The 16,702-nt window shown below is 64.7% G+C and overlaps 1 protein-coding gene across 3 annotated transcripts in view; it reads right to left on the bottom strand.

Moving 5' to 3' along the window:
- The window catches only part of AMZ1 (archaelysin family metallopeptidase 1), a 9,476-nt gene extending 7,771 nt beyond the window's left edge, over positions 1 to 1,705 (bottom strand). For all 3 annotated transcript variants that reach the window (XM_040634708.1, XM_040634709.1, XM_040634710.1), the window contains exon 1: positions 1,402 to 1,705. In XM_040634708.1, the coding sequence (XP_040490642.1) occupies positions 1,402 to 1,705 (304 nt within the window). The remainder of the gene's footprint in view (positions 1 to 1,401) is intronic.
- Positions 1,706 to 16,702: the final 14,997 nt, after the last annotated feature.

Below are 16,702 nucleotides of genomic sequence, written 5' to 3'. Positions count from 1 at the left end.
GGGGGGGGGGGGGGGGGGGGGGGACAGGACGTCAGCCTCTTGGCCCCCACCAGCCCGTGCCCAGCACCCCAGTGCCCCCACCCGTGCCCCCACCCAGCACCCCCACTGGGTCAACGAACCTGACGAGGACCTGCCGTCACAGAGTCGGGCACACAGGGACATTTGTAAAGGGACAAAAGAGAAAAATGGAGGAGAGGCCCTGCAAGATGCAGGGGACACAAGTCTGGAGGATGGGGAGCTCCAGGAGGGGCTCCGGGGGCAGCACGGGCGGGTCAGAGAGGCCCCTCGGGGTCAATGCTGCCAAGAGCCGGCCGGGCAGGAGCAGAGTGGGACACTGGGAGGGTACAGACGAGGCTGGGCGTGGGTGAGGCGCCCCTGCGGGAGCCACAACCAGGCTGCACTTTAGGAAGGCCGAGGGGCACAGACCGAGGGTGGCGGCCAGGAGGGCCTGGGATTGGCCAGTCAGAAATGCAGAGCCCTGGGCCACCTCAGAACCGAAACCACAGGTTAACGAGGTGCCCGTGATCTGCTCCCGAGAGCATGGGAAGCCCTGGGGGAGCCGCTAGCAGGGAACCCGGAGCGGAGTGCATGGTTTGGGAGCTGGGTGGAGGCAGCCTCTCTAGGCAGAGATGGAGGACTGGCCGCAGGGCGATGGAGAAGGAGCACTGCCTGCAGGCCTCTGGTCCCTGGGGCTGGAGGGACACTGCCCCACGGGGCTGGCCGGACACACAGGTTTTCCGACAAAAAGGCCTGTTCCTCCCCTGCAAAGCCAGGCGCCACACCTGCCCCACGTCCCCTCTGCTGGGCCTCAGCACGCAGCCCGCCTGCCCCTTCTCCTCCCCAGCCCCCAGCCAGCAGGCCTCGTGGAGAACCCGGAGTCCCTCACGGGCCTAGCCACCCCCCCAGCACGGCCTCGGGGCCAAACAAGCCAGCACTCACCCCCCACCCCCACCCATCCCCAGCTCTCAAGTGACTCTCCCCGCCTGTTTGCACCTGTGACACAGGCTGGTCCTAACCTCAGCCCCCTAGGGGACGCGGGCTCTGGAAGACACCAGCACAGGGCCTGGGATGGCACACCTGGGTAAGGCCACACCTGCGTGCCGTGGGAGGTGACATGCCTGAAATGCCCCACAGCCCTGGGCGTTCTGACAGGAGTCTGAGTTGGGGTGGGGTGGGGGAGGTGGAGAGCCTGAGCCCAGCGGGGCCTGCCTGCCCCCAACCCCAACGCCCCGCCCCACCAGCACTGTCCCTATTCCCGGCAGGACCTGCCTGGGGCCTGGGCACAGACTCCCTGCCTTGTACCCAGGTTTAGGGTCCGGGTTCCCTGCAGGGCCCTGCAGCTCCAGGACGCCCCCTCCCCCTTACGGGTCCCACGGGGTGGGTGGCCCGCTGGCCCAGTACCTATGGGCTGCAGGTAGATGTGCTTGCGGGCAGGGCTCTGCCTCCGGGGCGGCAGGGAGGCATGGAAGGTCTGGAAGTCCTCAGGGGCCTCGGGGCGGCTGAGGAGCCAGTCGAAGGCCGTGCGGATGACCAGTGTGCAGAAGAGGGTCCTCTGGGGGTTGTAGGCCTCGGCCAGGAAAAGCCTCTCGGCGGGGCTGAAGGTGGACGCATAGAGCTGCTGCAGGGCCGGGTCGGCGGAGACCAGCGCCTCCTTCAGGGCCCGCGGGCCGAAGCTGAACTCCTGGGCCGGCCTGCACTGCAGCATGGCGGGCCTGGCCACTCCGGGGAGCCCGTGCTGTTGCCCATGAACCTCCCCGGGGACGGCCACCAGCTCTTCCGGAACCTTCCTGCAGGCCGACGGGAACAGCTGAAGGCTCCCCTCCGATGGACGCTGGGCGGGGGGGCCGTGACTCCTGGCCCTGCCCGGCGTGGGGTCTGCTCAGCAACAGCAACGGGCAGCACGGACACGTCCAGGCCTGGCGGCAACCTGGGGAGGGGGGACAGGCACCGCTGAGCACACATGGTCTGTTCTCTCTTGCATGGCCCTCCCGCCCGGCCAGGGGCAGAAGGACGGCATCTCCCCCTACTCTAGCAGCCTGGCCCCTGGCTCCGGCTCCAGCCCCTGGCCCCCTGCAGCAGGAGGGGAGGCCATGGAGCCCCAGCACCCGCTTCCCCACCCCACCTGCCCTCAGATGGAAGGGGGTGCCTGGGGAAGACCCCCCAAGAACGAAGACAGCTGTTCCTGCCCCTTTGTGATGGCCAAGTGCACCCCAATGCCTGGGGCCCCGCAAGACCTCCTTGTCCGAACTCCAGGGCTTCCTGGCAGGTCCGTGCATGCCCGAGGATGGAAGCCTGCTCCCCGAGCCGCCCAGCCAGACCCAGAGGTTTCCCCGCACACGCGAGGCACGGGCACACGTGCCAACCACAGAAAGATATAAATAGGGCGATGTGGCCGGGCAACAAAGAGCGCTTTAAGGGCTGGAACAGACCGGGCGGGGAGAGGAGACGCTGGGGAGGACAGATGGGCCGGGAGAACGGGACAGAGTCTGTTCACAGATTGGAGTTTTCCTTCTGAATCGGGGCGTGGATGGGCACGTCTGTGCTCGTCAGAGACGATGCCCCCTCCCCACCACATGCACCCCAAAACGCTACCACACTCCGGGTGGACGATGGGCTCTCATCTCTGTCCAGAAGCGTGCACCGTGGGTAGGGGGAGCCTCGCAGAGCAGGGGGAGGGAACGAGGGAGGAAGCCAGAGAAAGACACACAAATAACAGAGCAGAGCACAAGGGGCATCAGAACGCAGCAGACGGCAGCACTTGGCCGACTCCTAATTTAGAAAGTCAAGCCAGCGATGAGAACCCCCAAACAGGAACGGGCCTTGCGTTTGTGGGAAGAATGGAAAAATGACCCCACGCCCCCTTCGGCTAATGCCGGCTTAAAACATTCGTCTGGAAAACAAATTTCTAGGTACACACATGTACGTGTATGTGTGTGTGTGTGTAGACATCTATGTAAACACGTGAACCACACACGTATACGCCAAGACGCCCTCTGTAGTTCCCAGATTTTCCTCATTACGGACGTATATGCGTATAGATACCCTGACCTATTATCCGGAGTTACTGTGGGGGGTGGGGGCCGGCCAGGACGGAGTGCCCGCTGAGGCCCGTCACGGACAGCTGCGCGTGTCTCCGCTGGTATTTTGCAGACACGAGGTCTGATTCCGCGAGCAAGCTCACAGCCTTTTGACTCCGTGTATAATGAGCATTTTCCCAAGTCCTTGGACATTCTATTAAAAAATGCCATTTTAGGGGGCACCTGGCTGGCTCAGTAGATTAAGTGTCCAACTCTTGATCTCAGGGTCGTGAGTTTGAGCCCCGCGTTGGGTTCCACGCTCAGCATGGAGTCTACTTAAAAATAAATAAATAAATAAGCTGTTTTTCCGGACTGCCCCCAAAGCACTGTGATGAATGTCTTGGTACATGGGTCCTCAGGAGAGATTCCCAGAAGACACCATGTGTTTAAGGGATCTTGATCTGTATGGCCAAGCTGCTTTCCAGAAGGGTCTTGTCAATGACCCTCAAGTGCTAAGGGGTCAGCAGCAAATACACCTCAAACCAGCTAAGTCCCGGGCTTCTTGGCTCGAACCTTCGGGGAGGTGGGGACAGTTGCTACCCGCATTTCCAAGAGGGTGCAGCTGACGCAGAGCAAGGTTAAAACTGTCCCCAGAGCCACCCAGCTGGGAGGACTCGGGTGGGGTGGGGGGGGAGAGGCACCTGCACGGGGTCCCATCACCTGGCGCAGCGGGACCCCCGCCCTCTCAGGAGCCCTGCACCACCAGACTCCAGCCGACACTGGCAATTTGCAACAGGTTATATGCGCCTGGCTGGAGGAAGAAAACATCAGACGCGTGAACACAGGGACCGAATCACACGGCCTGGGGAGGGGCCCTCGCGGGCAGGCTCTGCACGGGGCCAGAAAGACCCGAGGGGGAAGAACCTCTTTCCAGAGGTGGCCCGGGAGGGCCCAGCACAAGGCACACGGGGGCACCCTCCCTCCTTCCTTGGCTCGTTGGACGGTCTGTGAGCCCCTGCCCACCCATGGGGCTCGGCCAACTCCCCTGGAGCAAACAGGCATGGGTCCCTGGACTTTGGGAGCTTAAATTCTAGTGACGTAACACGCAGAGTACAAGGCCATAAGAGTGAATACTGCATAGGGGGTGTTAGAAGAGGAGAAATAGCCCGGGAAGGAAAGGCAGAGCTGGCGGGGGGCCGCACTGAGAAGACAGGGTCCGGGCAGCCTGGAAGGGGCCACTGGAGGGTCTGGAGCACACGTCCCAAGTGAGGGAGCAGATACAAAGGCCCTGTGGGTAGCTTCGGGGCAGCGGGGAGACGGGCGCGGGTAAGGCTGTGCCTAGAGCTCTGGCCTCCCCCGAGAGGGGTGCGGGGGGGGGGTCCATGTGTGCGTGTTGGGTGGGCCGGACACCGTGTTGTGTGGACGCTGGACCCTCCGGCCAGCTTTCCGGGTGGGCTGTGAGCTCCTGGCCGTCCGGGACCCCAGGGGCCGGGCACAGAAGGGCACTCGGGAGACCCTTGATGAAGGAGTGCCCTAAATGCCAGCTGGGGCTCTGGAACAAACGTGGCCCTCTGACCTTTAACCCCGTTGTGCCTCAGTGTCCTCCCAGGCTCAGTGGGCTCGGCAGCCCCACCCACCTTGCCCAGGGCGTCCAGACCAAGCAGGAGGGAGGAGGCGGCGCCCCAGGCGGGGGATGGGGGCTGCCTTGAGCACCTGACGCCACACTCACTCAGAGCTTATTTCTGGACGCCGGTTGTGTGACCCTGCTCGCGCGCCCTTGCCTCTCCCCGGACCTGCTCGCAAGTGCCCTCGAGGCACCTGCTAGGTTGTGACGCTTTCCCATCAGCGGTTACCCCCTGAATCATGCCCTTGCTGTCCCAGCCAGCTGGGGATCGTTCCGTCATCGACAGCAGCCTATAAACTAGTTCTCGGGGCAGCCGGGCTCTTCTGCACCCGGGGGGTGGGGGGGCTGTGTCACGGGCAGCCCGAACCAGCCCCAGTCGAGAACCCCCCCTGAAGCCCACTCCCCGACCCCACCAGGTCCTCCGTCCTGCAAACCCCAAGCTCACTTTTTGACCCGACACCTCATCTGAACCCACAACTCCCCGAAACGCAGCTACCAGTATTCACCCACCTTATAAGCCAAGGAGACTGAGGCCCGAGAGGGGACGCCACTTGCCCAGGGATGCATGGCTCCAAGGATTCAGAGGAGGTTCTCTTGCCCCCCCATACAGCACCCCTCACTTCTGGGCCCCATTTCCAGGCCTTCCCACCCCGAAGGGCCTTTCGTAGCAGCACGCACTCCCGTATCCCCCAACACGCTCCACTCGGGGCTTCACCGCCCCCGGACGCCCCCACCCCAGCCACAGCCCCAGGAAGTAAAACATGCCTTCTTCGTACCGAACATTCCAGGGCGCTGCCACGTCTGTCCCAGGTGTGACTCTGACCCAAACTGGGAACCTCGGGCTCACTCGGCCGGCCCCACAGAACCCAGTCTCGTGGCACAGGAAGGGCCCAGAAGGTGCACATCCAGAAACCACGGGCACGGACCTGCGCACCAGAGGACGGGGAGACCCGGTCCGCGGTTCCAAAGGAGGCTGGCCGGGCCCCGCGTGCCGCCCGTGTCTCCCTCGTCTCCCTCCCGGGGCCTCTCCACACGGACAGACCATGGGACCCCCGAGAGCTCCGACTCACACGGGCTACAGCTGTCGACATTCACTGCATCTGAACTTAAGCTGAAGCAGCTGTGGAGCGCGAGGACAGAGCCCCGCTCCCCCCAGCACACCCCCGCACGCGTGACGTGAGGTCACCGGGTGGTGGAGAGGCCCGCCTACGCTCGTGAGCAAACAGCCCTTTACGGCCCAGCGTTGTTGTGCAAACAGTTTTGACCTCATGGGTCCCGCGTAGGGTCCCCAGGATCTACTCTGAGAACCATGGTCTTCTCCCTGAACCCCCCTCCCTGAGACACCTGCATGCCCGCGACCGTCTCCGGGGGGGTGGGCCTGGCACCAGCCGGCGGAGCCTCACGGCCCTGTCCTGGCACCGCCCCGGGCCCACCAGCCACTGGGGGCCCAAAGAGCCTGGGAGGAGGGGCCACGCTGGCCTCGGACTCACAGGAGCTGGCAGGTCACTGGGACCTGAGGACCCAGCCTGGGCACAAGGCCGTTTGACTCCCTCTGTCCTTCCACGCCGCTCTCCTCCTTCCTCTGCGGTCCGGACAGCATTTCCTCCCGAGAAGCCCGCGTGGCCACATTCGTCTTCCTATCTTCCTGGGCCACTGAAGGAAGCCCCCAGTCCCCCGACATTTCCATCCTGCGAGGTCATTGCCATACACGCAGACCCCTCCCCGCACCCTGGACCATCCTGGCCGGGCAGCAGGGGCGCCGTGGGTGGGGGGAGCTGCGGCCGGAGGGAGCGCTTCCCGGCCCTCTGCTGCTTGCCAACCCGTTCATCCTGGCCGTAAGGAATGATCAGGAAGCATAACCTCCTGACCTGGGCTCCCCGCTGCGGTCCTGGCTCTGCCACCCACGGCCACGCTCCTCCGCGAACCGTGAGGGCGGCAGCTACGCGCGCGGGGCGCGCCTGATGCCCCCGACCTCCGCCAGCATTGTCCCATCCGAGCCTCACTAACGCGGGGTGTCGTGGCGCGGCGACGGTCCGGGCCTCAGAGGGGGCCACACAGCGGGACAGCAGCCAGCCGGAGTTTCTAAGCCGTGCCTCACGATGGAGCCCGAACTCCTGCCTGCTGACCGAGTTCCTGAAGCCGTGGAGGTCAACCCACAGACACAGGGTGGGCCCTGTCATCTCACGAAGGCAGGGAGGACTCTGCAGGGCCGCCGTTCACACCGGGGCCTTGGCCACGCTTTCCAGCCCTCTTGCCCACTTCTGGGGCCCCTGCGTCCCCCTCTTCCAGCCCCCAGAGCCCTGGGCCCTTGTCCTCCCCTCATCCCCAGTCTGACCGGACAGATTCTCCAGCTTCTGGGCGAGAAAGCGCACTCTGATTTTGTTACTCTGAACATGCTTTGCAGAACGTCCCAGCGGCTGCCTGGGCCCTTCCCAAGCTGGGGGAGAGCCTTCGGGGCGTCTGGAGCAGCCCCACGCAGAAGGAGCGCTGGTGGGTTTGGGCTTCACGCTGCTCAGATGGCTTCCGTTTGTCAGGAGGGGAACCCAGGGCATAGACCTCAGGGCCTCCTGTCGCAGCTACCATCACCAGAGAGCCCAGCTTGGACTCTGGACACGCTTCCCTTCCCTGTGACCCACCCTGTCCGGATTTTAACTCCATCGTCTCTGAGTAGCCCTACACCCAGAGTCTCTCCTGCTGCCTTGTTTTCCTGGGGGTGTAACAGCCAGCTGAGCCTCCCTGTCCAGCTGCACGGGGGTCCCAGAGGCCCCTCCCGATGAGTGGGCGGGGGAGGGGTCCAGGGAGGAGTGAAGTTCTCGGGGTACACCCCACCCACGGTGGGGGGGCTCCATGCCCGCTTTCCACCCTCGCTCTGGGCTCTGCTGCTGCCTGTTTGCTTCCAGCGCCCGGGCCGCCCTCTCCTGGGGTGCAGATGGCCCCATCCCTCCCCGGACCTCCGGTGCGGCAGGGCGTCCCCTCTGCGGGCTAGCTGGGAAATCCAGCCCTGGCACGGAGCATGGAGCGCAGCCCTGCACCAAACCATCCTGCCGCACTGTTCCCGCACTCCCCACCTCCTTCCCCGCCCCCGGGGGGCAGGGGGAGGTGTCTATCTCCACGAGGCCCAAGCAGGGGCCGACCACCGCCAGGGCGTCCTCAGGGCTTGCGGGACCGGACCCAAGCTGCAGCCAAGACGTTCCGGGCTGGGATGCTGCGCCCTGGGCTCGGGCACCGCCCGCGCTGGCCACGCCGCATGGCAGTCCCCTCCTGGTCCCCGCTGGGTCCCCGTGCCACCAGCTTTCTCGCCGCGCCCCCTCCCCGTTCACCCTGGGCCCCGTGTCCCAGTCTTCCCACCCCCCACCGCGTGCTGCCTGTGGCCTTCGCCCCACATCCCTACCTCGCACCCCCGCGCCCTCGGGAACTGGCACGAGCCGCGTGGCGAGGGCAGCGTGGGCACTTGTCATGGGCCACGAAAATCAAGGAGGTCCCAGCATGACGTCAGCACCAGGGCAGGGACCTACCGAAGTGGGACCGGGTGGAAAGTGGGGCCGCCAGGCAGGAGTAGAGGCTGCTCCCAGCTGTTGTCTGACCCACCGCTCCCGCCACCAGTGGGGAGAAGGCTGGCAGGAGCTCCCCAGCCCCAGGCGTGGCACTGACCTCTGCTGAGTTCCTGCCCAGCAGCCTGGGACACCCTGCCGCTCCCAGAAACACCTGGGGGAGGGGGAGGAGGAGGGAGCCTGAGCTCTTAAAGCCAAACAGGTGAGGCAGGTAAGCCTGTAGTCAGGCACCAGGGTCACCCCAGTAATGTGGGGGTACAACTCCAACGGTATGACACACACCCCGTCTGTCGTCGCGCCCCCTGGAGCGCCCCCTTCACTTGGCGGTCCGCCCGTAAGAAGGGAATGACTGTTCAGGACTTTTCCGTGCCGCACACAGGGCCTGCTCTGCCCCTGTTCCCTCACTGCAGCCTCTCAACGAGCCTGAGCTCTTCCATCCCTATTTCACGGACGAGCAACGGAGAGCGGGTGGGGAAGTGACAGGTCCCGGCGGCAGAGCCAGCTCGCTGCACACGGCGCTGTGCGTGGAGAGCAGCCCACGTGAGCACCATGGTTCCCCGGAGACCGGCCTGCTGCGTGCAGCACAAGCAGCCTTCATCCTGGGACCTGAAAGGGAGGGCGGCCTGGTCCCTGCCCGCGTGTCCCCGGGAGAGGGGCATCCTCAGCGCCGAGATCCCACCAGTCCCACAGGCCACGTCTCCCCCTCGGGAACTGGGTAGGCCACAGCCACAGGCCACTCCCACGGGGCAGGGCAGGTCTGACGCAGGGTGGAGAAGTCGCGGCATCGGCCTTGCCTCGAGCTCCACCGCGCGTCTCTAGAGAAGTGACCACCAACGACCCCGCCGGCCTGCTGAGAAGCCTCTAAGAGATGCAGCGGGGAAGCTGCTGAGGCCCCAGGAGGCTCACTGGCCTGTTTGCTGTGCCACACGCTTCTCAGGCCACTGCTCACGGCCTCCTCGTCCTTCTCTGTAGCTCAGCACGGGGACCCACGGTGGCCCAGGGCCCTGTCCTGACTTGCCCGACTCCTTACAGAGGACACACCTCAGGCCACAGGCCCCGCAGACTTTTCTGCACCCCCTCCACTGCTCCCCTTCCACAGCCCAGCCCTGGGGCTCGGTGCAGAGCATGGAATGTTCTAGAGTCAGCAGAGCCAGCCCTGATAGCTGCCCGAGGCACTGTGGCCCTCACTGTGCTTTAGGGGACTTCTGCCATCCCGCCCCCGCCCCCCACCAAAAGAGCTTTGGGTCTTGTCTGGAGGATTTTGTAAAGACTTCCCAGCAGGCCCAGGGAGGCATACGAATCGTGCTGAGCCACGGGGCCGGTGGTCAAACCTCTAGACTCCCTACTCGGGCCGCCGGGCCAGGAAAAGTCCTTTCCCATCTGAGCTCTTTCCTAACCTGCAACACGGAGACGCCCTTAGCTACGTGGCCTGCAGAGCACTGGCCAGACGGGGCCTCTGTGACGGTCACTGCACACTCTGCTCAGATGCACTGGATGTGCCCTCGGGGTGCAGGTCCCCCAGGCGCTGGACCAGGGGCCGGATGACGCGGTCGCCTCTGGCAATGCTCATGCCAGCCCAGTGGGGCAGGAAGCACCGTCATCCCATTGCACGGATGGGGAAACAGAGGCTTAGGGAGCCACATCTCACAGCCCATAAGTGGTGACGGAGAAGGAACCCCAGGTCCGTGTGGCTCCAAAGGCACATCGCGTCGTCGCGCCCCAAACTCCAGTCCTCGTCCCAACCTCACGCAGCTCCAGACGCCACCTGGCGCCGTCACTGTGGTCTTCCTCCTGGGTCTCCATGTTCTCGTCCGGAACGTTCTTCCCCACGTGGCCTTCGCACCTGCTCCGTGACTCATGCGGCCGCGCAGAGGCCTCCCTGACCGCGCACAGACGCCTCCCGCTCCTCCCTGCTCACCCGGGTCCAGGTTGCAGTTCCTACGACCGACCGTGTGAGGCTGAGTCCGGCCTCCCCGCGGTTCCAAGCTCACCATCCCTCCCTCCCTCCCTCTGCGTTGTAAATCCACGCGGGGACGTGAGCGCTCTGTCCTGGGCGTCTGCATCAGTGCCTGGGACGTGGCTGGTGTTCAGTACTGGCTGGATGGAGACACATTTTATGCTGTCAAATACAAGTGTAACCAACTGTAGCTATTTCCTTCATGTCCGACTGAGGTCACATATTCCCTCAAGCATCTGTTGGGACCACCTCTGAGCCGGACTGGGAGGGAGTGAAGACTCGGTCCAGGCCTCCGGGCCCGTCGGGACCCCTGGCACGGACGCAGCCCATGGTTTGGGGCCATGTTGCCTGGCTGACCCTCAGCGGCCCTCAGGCCACCTGCCCGGAAGTGTGCGGCGGGGGAGCCCTAAGACAAACCCAGAACGGGTGGGTTTGTGCAGCAGAAGCTTCCAATGCAGCCCACCTCCAGGGGAACCGAGCCCTGCTCTGCCCGTGAGTCACCCTGTCCCCTCCCGGGCTCCTGCCTGGCCCCCCAGCACCCCACCTGTCAGTGCTCCTGTGAGCAGGAAGGAGCGTCCCCTGCCTGGTCTGGGGTCCTGGGAGCTTCCCCGCGCTTGTCCACAGGGCCGGGCTCCACACTCAGGTGAGGAAGATGGGGCTCGTTACTCCTTTACAAATGTGCCCGATCTCACCGTGAGAGCTGCTAGCGGGAGAAAACCAATCAGAGTTCTGGGGGTGGGAAGTCTGAGACCCATGTAGGCCGCCTTGGCCACGGTGACGGGAGGTGAGAGGGGTGCTGGGTTGAACCCCAAGCCGGCATGCTGCGGACACACGTCTCTCCTGACACCCTCGCCCTGCACCCCTTCATGGCCTTGCTCCACTCAGCCACGTGTCCAGGACGGACCAGGGTGAGGGTCCTTCTGGCGTCAGGGGACTCCTGAGCCCCCAGAGGGCCGCTGCACCAGGACCCCGCTCCTCTCTCGGCTGCAGACGTGGTGCACCTTGAGCTCCCCAAACCAAGAGACACCAGGAAGCCCGGTGCTCCCTCCCTGGTGCTCCTCCTGGGGAGTGTGGGGGGCCCTGCTGCAGCCCCACAGCCCCAGGGTATTGGCCTCCCTCCTGACAGCACGTGCACGCCCTGGACCTGAGTCTGGCCGTGCGGCCATCTGCGCGCGTTCACCCGGAGAAGCACGGGAGCGTGCCAGGCAGGGTACGCGGGGCGGGCGGCCCGACCTCCCATCCGTGGGGCCCAGACAGACCCGCCAATTCACGCAGCTGCTATCCTAAGTCCCCACCGCGCTGTGCTCTGGCTTGGGACCCAGAAGGCAGAGTGAACAGGTGAGGTGGGGGAACAGGCACCCCAGGCCCCCAAAGGTCACCTGGGTGGCCAGAAAGACTCTCCTGCCCCTGTTGTTGGGGGAGAAGCCTCCCCTGCTGGTCTGCCCGGCTGGCCACCGCCAGTTCCCGTGAGGTCACCCTGCCCCCTCCCCAAGGCTCCTACCTGGGGCTCATGGCAGGGGGAGCCGGAGGGAGGGAGGGGAGAGGGGCTCCATTCTCAAGCCTCACACCCGGAGCGAGGGACACCTTCTCTCCCGCATCCTGGCTCCCGTTGGGCCCCTGCAGCCAGAGGCTGTGAGAGCGGCGACCCGCTCCACCCAGGGCCAGCGGCCAGTGTGGCCCCGGCCCCGTGCCGCAGCCCGAGGGGGGAACGGGCTCCACGTGCGGAAAGGAAGGCTGGCCTTACCGTCCTGCCTCCAAGTTCTCCCCCAAGCTGCCCTTTTTCTCTCTGGAAACCTTTATGATAAGGGCTCCCTTTGAGGCAAGTGTCGCCCTGCCCTGACCGCCAGCCTCCCAGGCCCCCCCACCCCGGGCCGCCCACCCGTCGGCCCAGTCTCATTCTGGAGAAACAAGTGCCCCCACGGATCACTGAGGGATTTGTCATCAGGGTCCCCAGCCATGCGAGGGAGTCTGTCGCTTAAACCATAAGAGATGATGTGGCAACAAACGTCCATTGTAGCAGACGTGGAAACTTCTGAAAAATACAGGAAAACAAAGAAGACCCTGTAATGCAACCGTCCAGAGGTCATCCCTCAACTTCCTGCCAGACAGGCTTCGGAGGATTTTTTGCTCCGTGCCTAAATCTATTTTTGAGGGATTTTCGCCACACGTCCCGGCCCACGGGCGGCTATGCGTAGCGCCTTCACGACAACCCCTGGAAACGGCGTCCCCACCTCGCGGCCGTCCTGTTTTGTTTCGTGGATGATTCACCTGGTTCGGGACATTTTGCTGTCTCCCCAGTTTCCTCACTATGGGCTACTTGGTGGTGGGGGGTGGTCAAGGGCCTCAGAACAAAGGCAGGGGGGCCCATGGCCCCGGCAGGGGCGGTCCCGTCCTTCACTAGGTCACCTAGGAGCAGGGCGGGGCCGGCCGGCAGCGGGAGGATCTCGCGCTGGCCTAGGGGACTTTGGCTCAGCTCGAATGGGGCAGGGACGCGGATTCGAGGCCTCCCTGCACGTGCCCCAGCTTCCCAGGCCTCCGGTCCCAGCGATGCTCCTGGAGCTGCGCTTTGTTCACCAGGGAAATGCAGGTAAGGCTGAGCGTCCCCCACTGCCTGCCAGCCTGGAACCGCCCGCCTGAACGCCCACCCTGCACCAGCCCACGCTGGGCGCCCAGGGACTCCCAGCTCCTGGAGCTGCAGCCCCTCACCTCCAGCTCGGGGCTGGCGGAGGGCCCTCTCCGGCCGGCACGGGGGGCTCCGGATTAGTATGCCCTCCGACACAGGCTCAGAAAGCCCTTGTGCTCTCCAGAGAGCAGCCAGGTTGGCGGGGACCGAGGGTCCCTGCCCACAGACTCGGCCAAGCCCGCGGCGGGAGTGGGGGCCCAGGAGGTCTGCGCTGGCCAATGTCCCCTCCACCCGTGTCTGTCTCCCTCTGGCACATCCGCTTGCCTCTCCTGGTTTGGGAAGGTCAGGGGACCAGAGAGAGTCCCCACTCTTCTCAAAGACACAGAGAAACCGGGTGGGGCACGTGGCTGGAACACACGCCCGCTCCTGGAGAGGCCACCCCCATGTCCTAGTGACATGGGTCCCCGTCAGGGTCACCTGGACTCTGGAGGCGGCCCCCCTGGGCTCCAGGGACCACAGCCCCTGCCCTCGGGCCCCGGCCGCAGCAGCTCCACCCTTGGGGCCCAGAGCTGGGCAGCCCTCCCAGGACAGAGCCTGCCCCGTGCTCAGCGTGACAGTGGTTGGGGGGGGCAGCCTCCCGACAGACCATGCTTCTCCCGCCAGCCCCGTTTCCTGAGCCAGAACCAGCGGCCTCGCGTGGCTCGGATGGCCGTCAGCGCTGACGGGGCAGGAGCACGGACGATGCTCCGCGCCCGGGAAGGGGTCTGACCCCGAGGCAGCCCACACACGCACAGCTGAGCACAGCTTTGCTGGACACGGTGTCTCAGAAGTTCAGGGTTTGGTGACTTGCCAGGGGCCCCACGTGAGGCTACGCGGTCAGGATTTGGGATGTCCTCCCTGCCCTGAAGGGGAGGCCCAAGGAGGCCCGAAGTGCAGGGGGAGCAGACCCCAGCTGGGTGGGCGGCTCTGGGCAGGCCCGTGAGGAGGCCTGGCCACGCGGAGCCCTACCTGGGGGGCCCAGCTTTGTGGCCGGTTTGAGTCCTCAGAACCCATGGTCCAGAAGCTTCTCCAAGCAAGCACATGAAGAGGGGCTCAGCCAGCCAAGGTGACAGGGGAGGGTTCCCAAGTGGGGCCAGAATCAGCCCGACATAGTCATTCTGCGGGGCCCCAGTGAGCCGGTGTCGCGGGGCCGGCCTGAGGCATCCAGCCTCCATCTCCCACCAGCCAGAGCAGGGAGGGCCGCGGAACGAGCTGGTCCCGCTCTAGGGCCCTCCTTCCCCGATGAGGCCGTGAGCCCCCAGTGCGTCCACACCCGCCACCCGGCCCCAGAGCCGGCAGCAGCTGTGGGTGGGTGCCAAGGACACAGATGCGCTCCCCAAGGTGCCAGGGAAGTCCCACCTGGGGCTGGGTTCTTCCAGACGGGCCTACTGGGTACACCGCACACCCCACTCATCCTGGAGGGGCGGGAGCCTGCAGGAGCTGGAGCCCCGTGGAAGCCGTGGGGTGCGGCCTATCCCAGCTCCGAGCTCCGAGCATGTTCTGGGAGTTCCTGGTGGGGCAGCCCGGGGGCCGCAGTCGCCTCCCTTTCAGGTGCGCCCAAGCCTTCCAGCACCCTCTCCCCTCAGCGTTCCCCATCCCAGTAGACGCTCCCTCACCCCACGGTCACCAGGGAGCCTCTGGTCCACCTCCACACCATCTCCTGACCACCCCCGGCCCAGGCTGCCCAGCGTCCCCTGTACGACAGCTCAGGCCTCCCCACGGCTCCCTGCAAGCAGCACACCCACAGCTGGATGAAGCCCCTCCAGGATCCCCCTTGTTCTTAAAGCCCAGCCTTCCCCCTGGAGCCCCTGAGGGGGCCACTTGGCCCACCATGTCCCACACTTACCCCTGGCTCTGTGTCCCAGACACTACCCTCTTTCTACCTCCGGGGTCTCTCTGCCTAGAAGGCATCCCACAACCCCTGCCTGGGTTTCCCAAACTGGGACGGAGCCCCCACCCCGTGCAGGACCGCAGGCACTCGGCCGCTGCCCCTGGCTGCCCTCCCCACCCTCTCCAGCCTGCCTCCTTCCCTCCCCAGCCCACCTCCAGGCCTTGCAGGGCAGTGCCTTCCACCGGGAACCCCCATTCCCCCCTTGGCCGGGACGACTCCCACTCCACGTGGAGCCCGACGACGACTTCTTCCCAGAAGCCCTCCTCACACGCGCCTACCTGGTCAGCGGCTGTCCTTGGCCCGCGATGGCGTGCTATGGCTGGGGCGCAGCGGCCACACCAGTCGCATTCCCGTCCGCGTCCAGCGCGACGCCCGGCTCCTGAGTGCTCAGACAGGTAGATGCACTGGCATGCATCACAGCTCGTCAGCCCCCATCCCTGCACACGCCCCGCCTGCGCGTGGCACTCCCAGCACACGCACAGACACACCTGCCTCCGTGCGCACGCGTGCACAGTGCACGCCTGGGCCCGAGGCCCTCCCCGCACGCTGCCCCGAGCCCTCACTCCCCCCCGCCGCACACACGGGTCGCACACACAGCCAGGCGTGCTCGCTCGCTCATGCCATCCCCGCCGCCCTCACTGCAACAGGCGCCGAGCTACTGTTTGCCGCCTCTGCCTGCCGGCGTGTTTGCCAAGCAGTTTCCATGGCGACACATCTTGGCTCTGACAGGAACAGAGAAGTGCAGGGAAGACAGTCTCCACAGAGGGGACGAGGCTCGAGGTCTCTGCCCTCAAGCTCCCAGGAGGGCACGGGGGTGTGCTCGCCTGAGTAGAGACGCCCCCCCACCCTGAACTAGGCTTGCACCCCAAGAAGGAAGTTCAGGATTTCCTCTTGCTACCTACTACAGGAGCTGACTTTGGTCATTCAGTCATTCAACAAACCTCCCATGCTGTCTGCAGTGCCTGGGCATGGGCCTGGCTCATAAAGGACTTGGGGTCGTGTCCTGAGACTGGACTATTGTCCCCGCTGGCCCACTGAAGGCCCATCCCAGGCAGGTCAGTAGCTCTGGGAGCACCAAGGTCCAGCCTCCCACCCTCTTGGAGGCTAGGTCAATGGGGCAAGTGTTCGGGGCTCCCCGTCTGTGTAAGATCAACCCTAAATTTTCCACCCCTCCCTGAACCACGCGTGCCATTTGCAGAAACTCCTGGCAGGAAGTGGAGCCTGTCTCGTGACTTGCTTTGACCAATAAAAGGTGACAGGAGTGACAGTGTGCCAGGGCTGAGCTCAGGCCCCAGGGAGGTGTGTGTCTCTGTCGGTTCTCTCTGGGTTGGAGTGACAGCATAAGAATAACCCTGGGCTGGCCTGCTGGAAGGTGCGGGAACAAAGGGAGCCTGGGCTATCCCAGTTGAAACCTCCCCAGAACAGCTAGTCCCCAGCCCACTCACTAGCTGACCCCAGATGCAGGAGAGCAAGCCCAGAGGAGCAGCAGTGCCTGGCTGGCCTCCCAGAGCCTTTAGACACAATCAAATGCCGTTGTTTTAAGTCACTGGCTAGAGACGATTTGTTACACAGCAGTAGCTAACTGATACATCCTTTTCCAAGGGCCCTGGCCACCAGCCACCAATCTCATGCAGTCAGCACACGCTGAGCGCCCTGACTACCCCCTGCCAGGATGCTAAGGACCAGGCCAGAGTGTGTGGGCAATACACAGACCTACTATGTGCTAGCCCTGTGCTAGAACCTAGCGATGGAGACACACGTATGAGGCCCACCTCTGCCTCCCAGGAGCCCACAGCACAGAGAGGGTGGCTTTATTAGTCCCAGCTCCCAGGTGCTAGAGGGTGGGTGACCAGCCCAAGGCCGTGGCCACAGGACCCAGCTGGATCAGAGTTTTCCTCTCCATGGACACGTTTGGAAACCTTACGCTTCCTGGGTAACCACATGTTAGTGGGTCAGAGACGGTGTGACTTTTCAGTCTCTGTTCAGCAGGAACTGTGGCT

The sequence above is a fragment of the Ursus maritimus genome, unplaced genomic scaffold (assembly GCF_017311325.1).
Source record: "Ursus maritimus isolate PB19 unplaced genomic scaffold, ASM1731132v1 scaffold_2, whole genome shotgun sequence".
In the NCBI taxonomy this organism is placed as follows: domain Eukaryota; kingdom Metazoa; phylum Chordata; class Mammalia; order Carnivora; family Ursidae; genus Ursus; species Ursus maritimus.
This window is presented reverse-complemented; position numbering and strand designations above follow the sequence as displayed.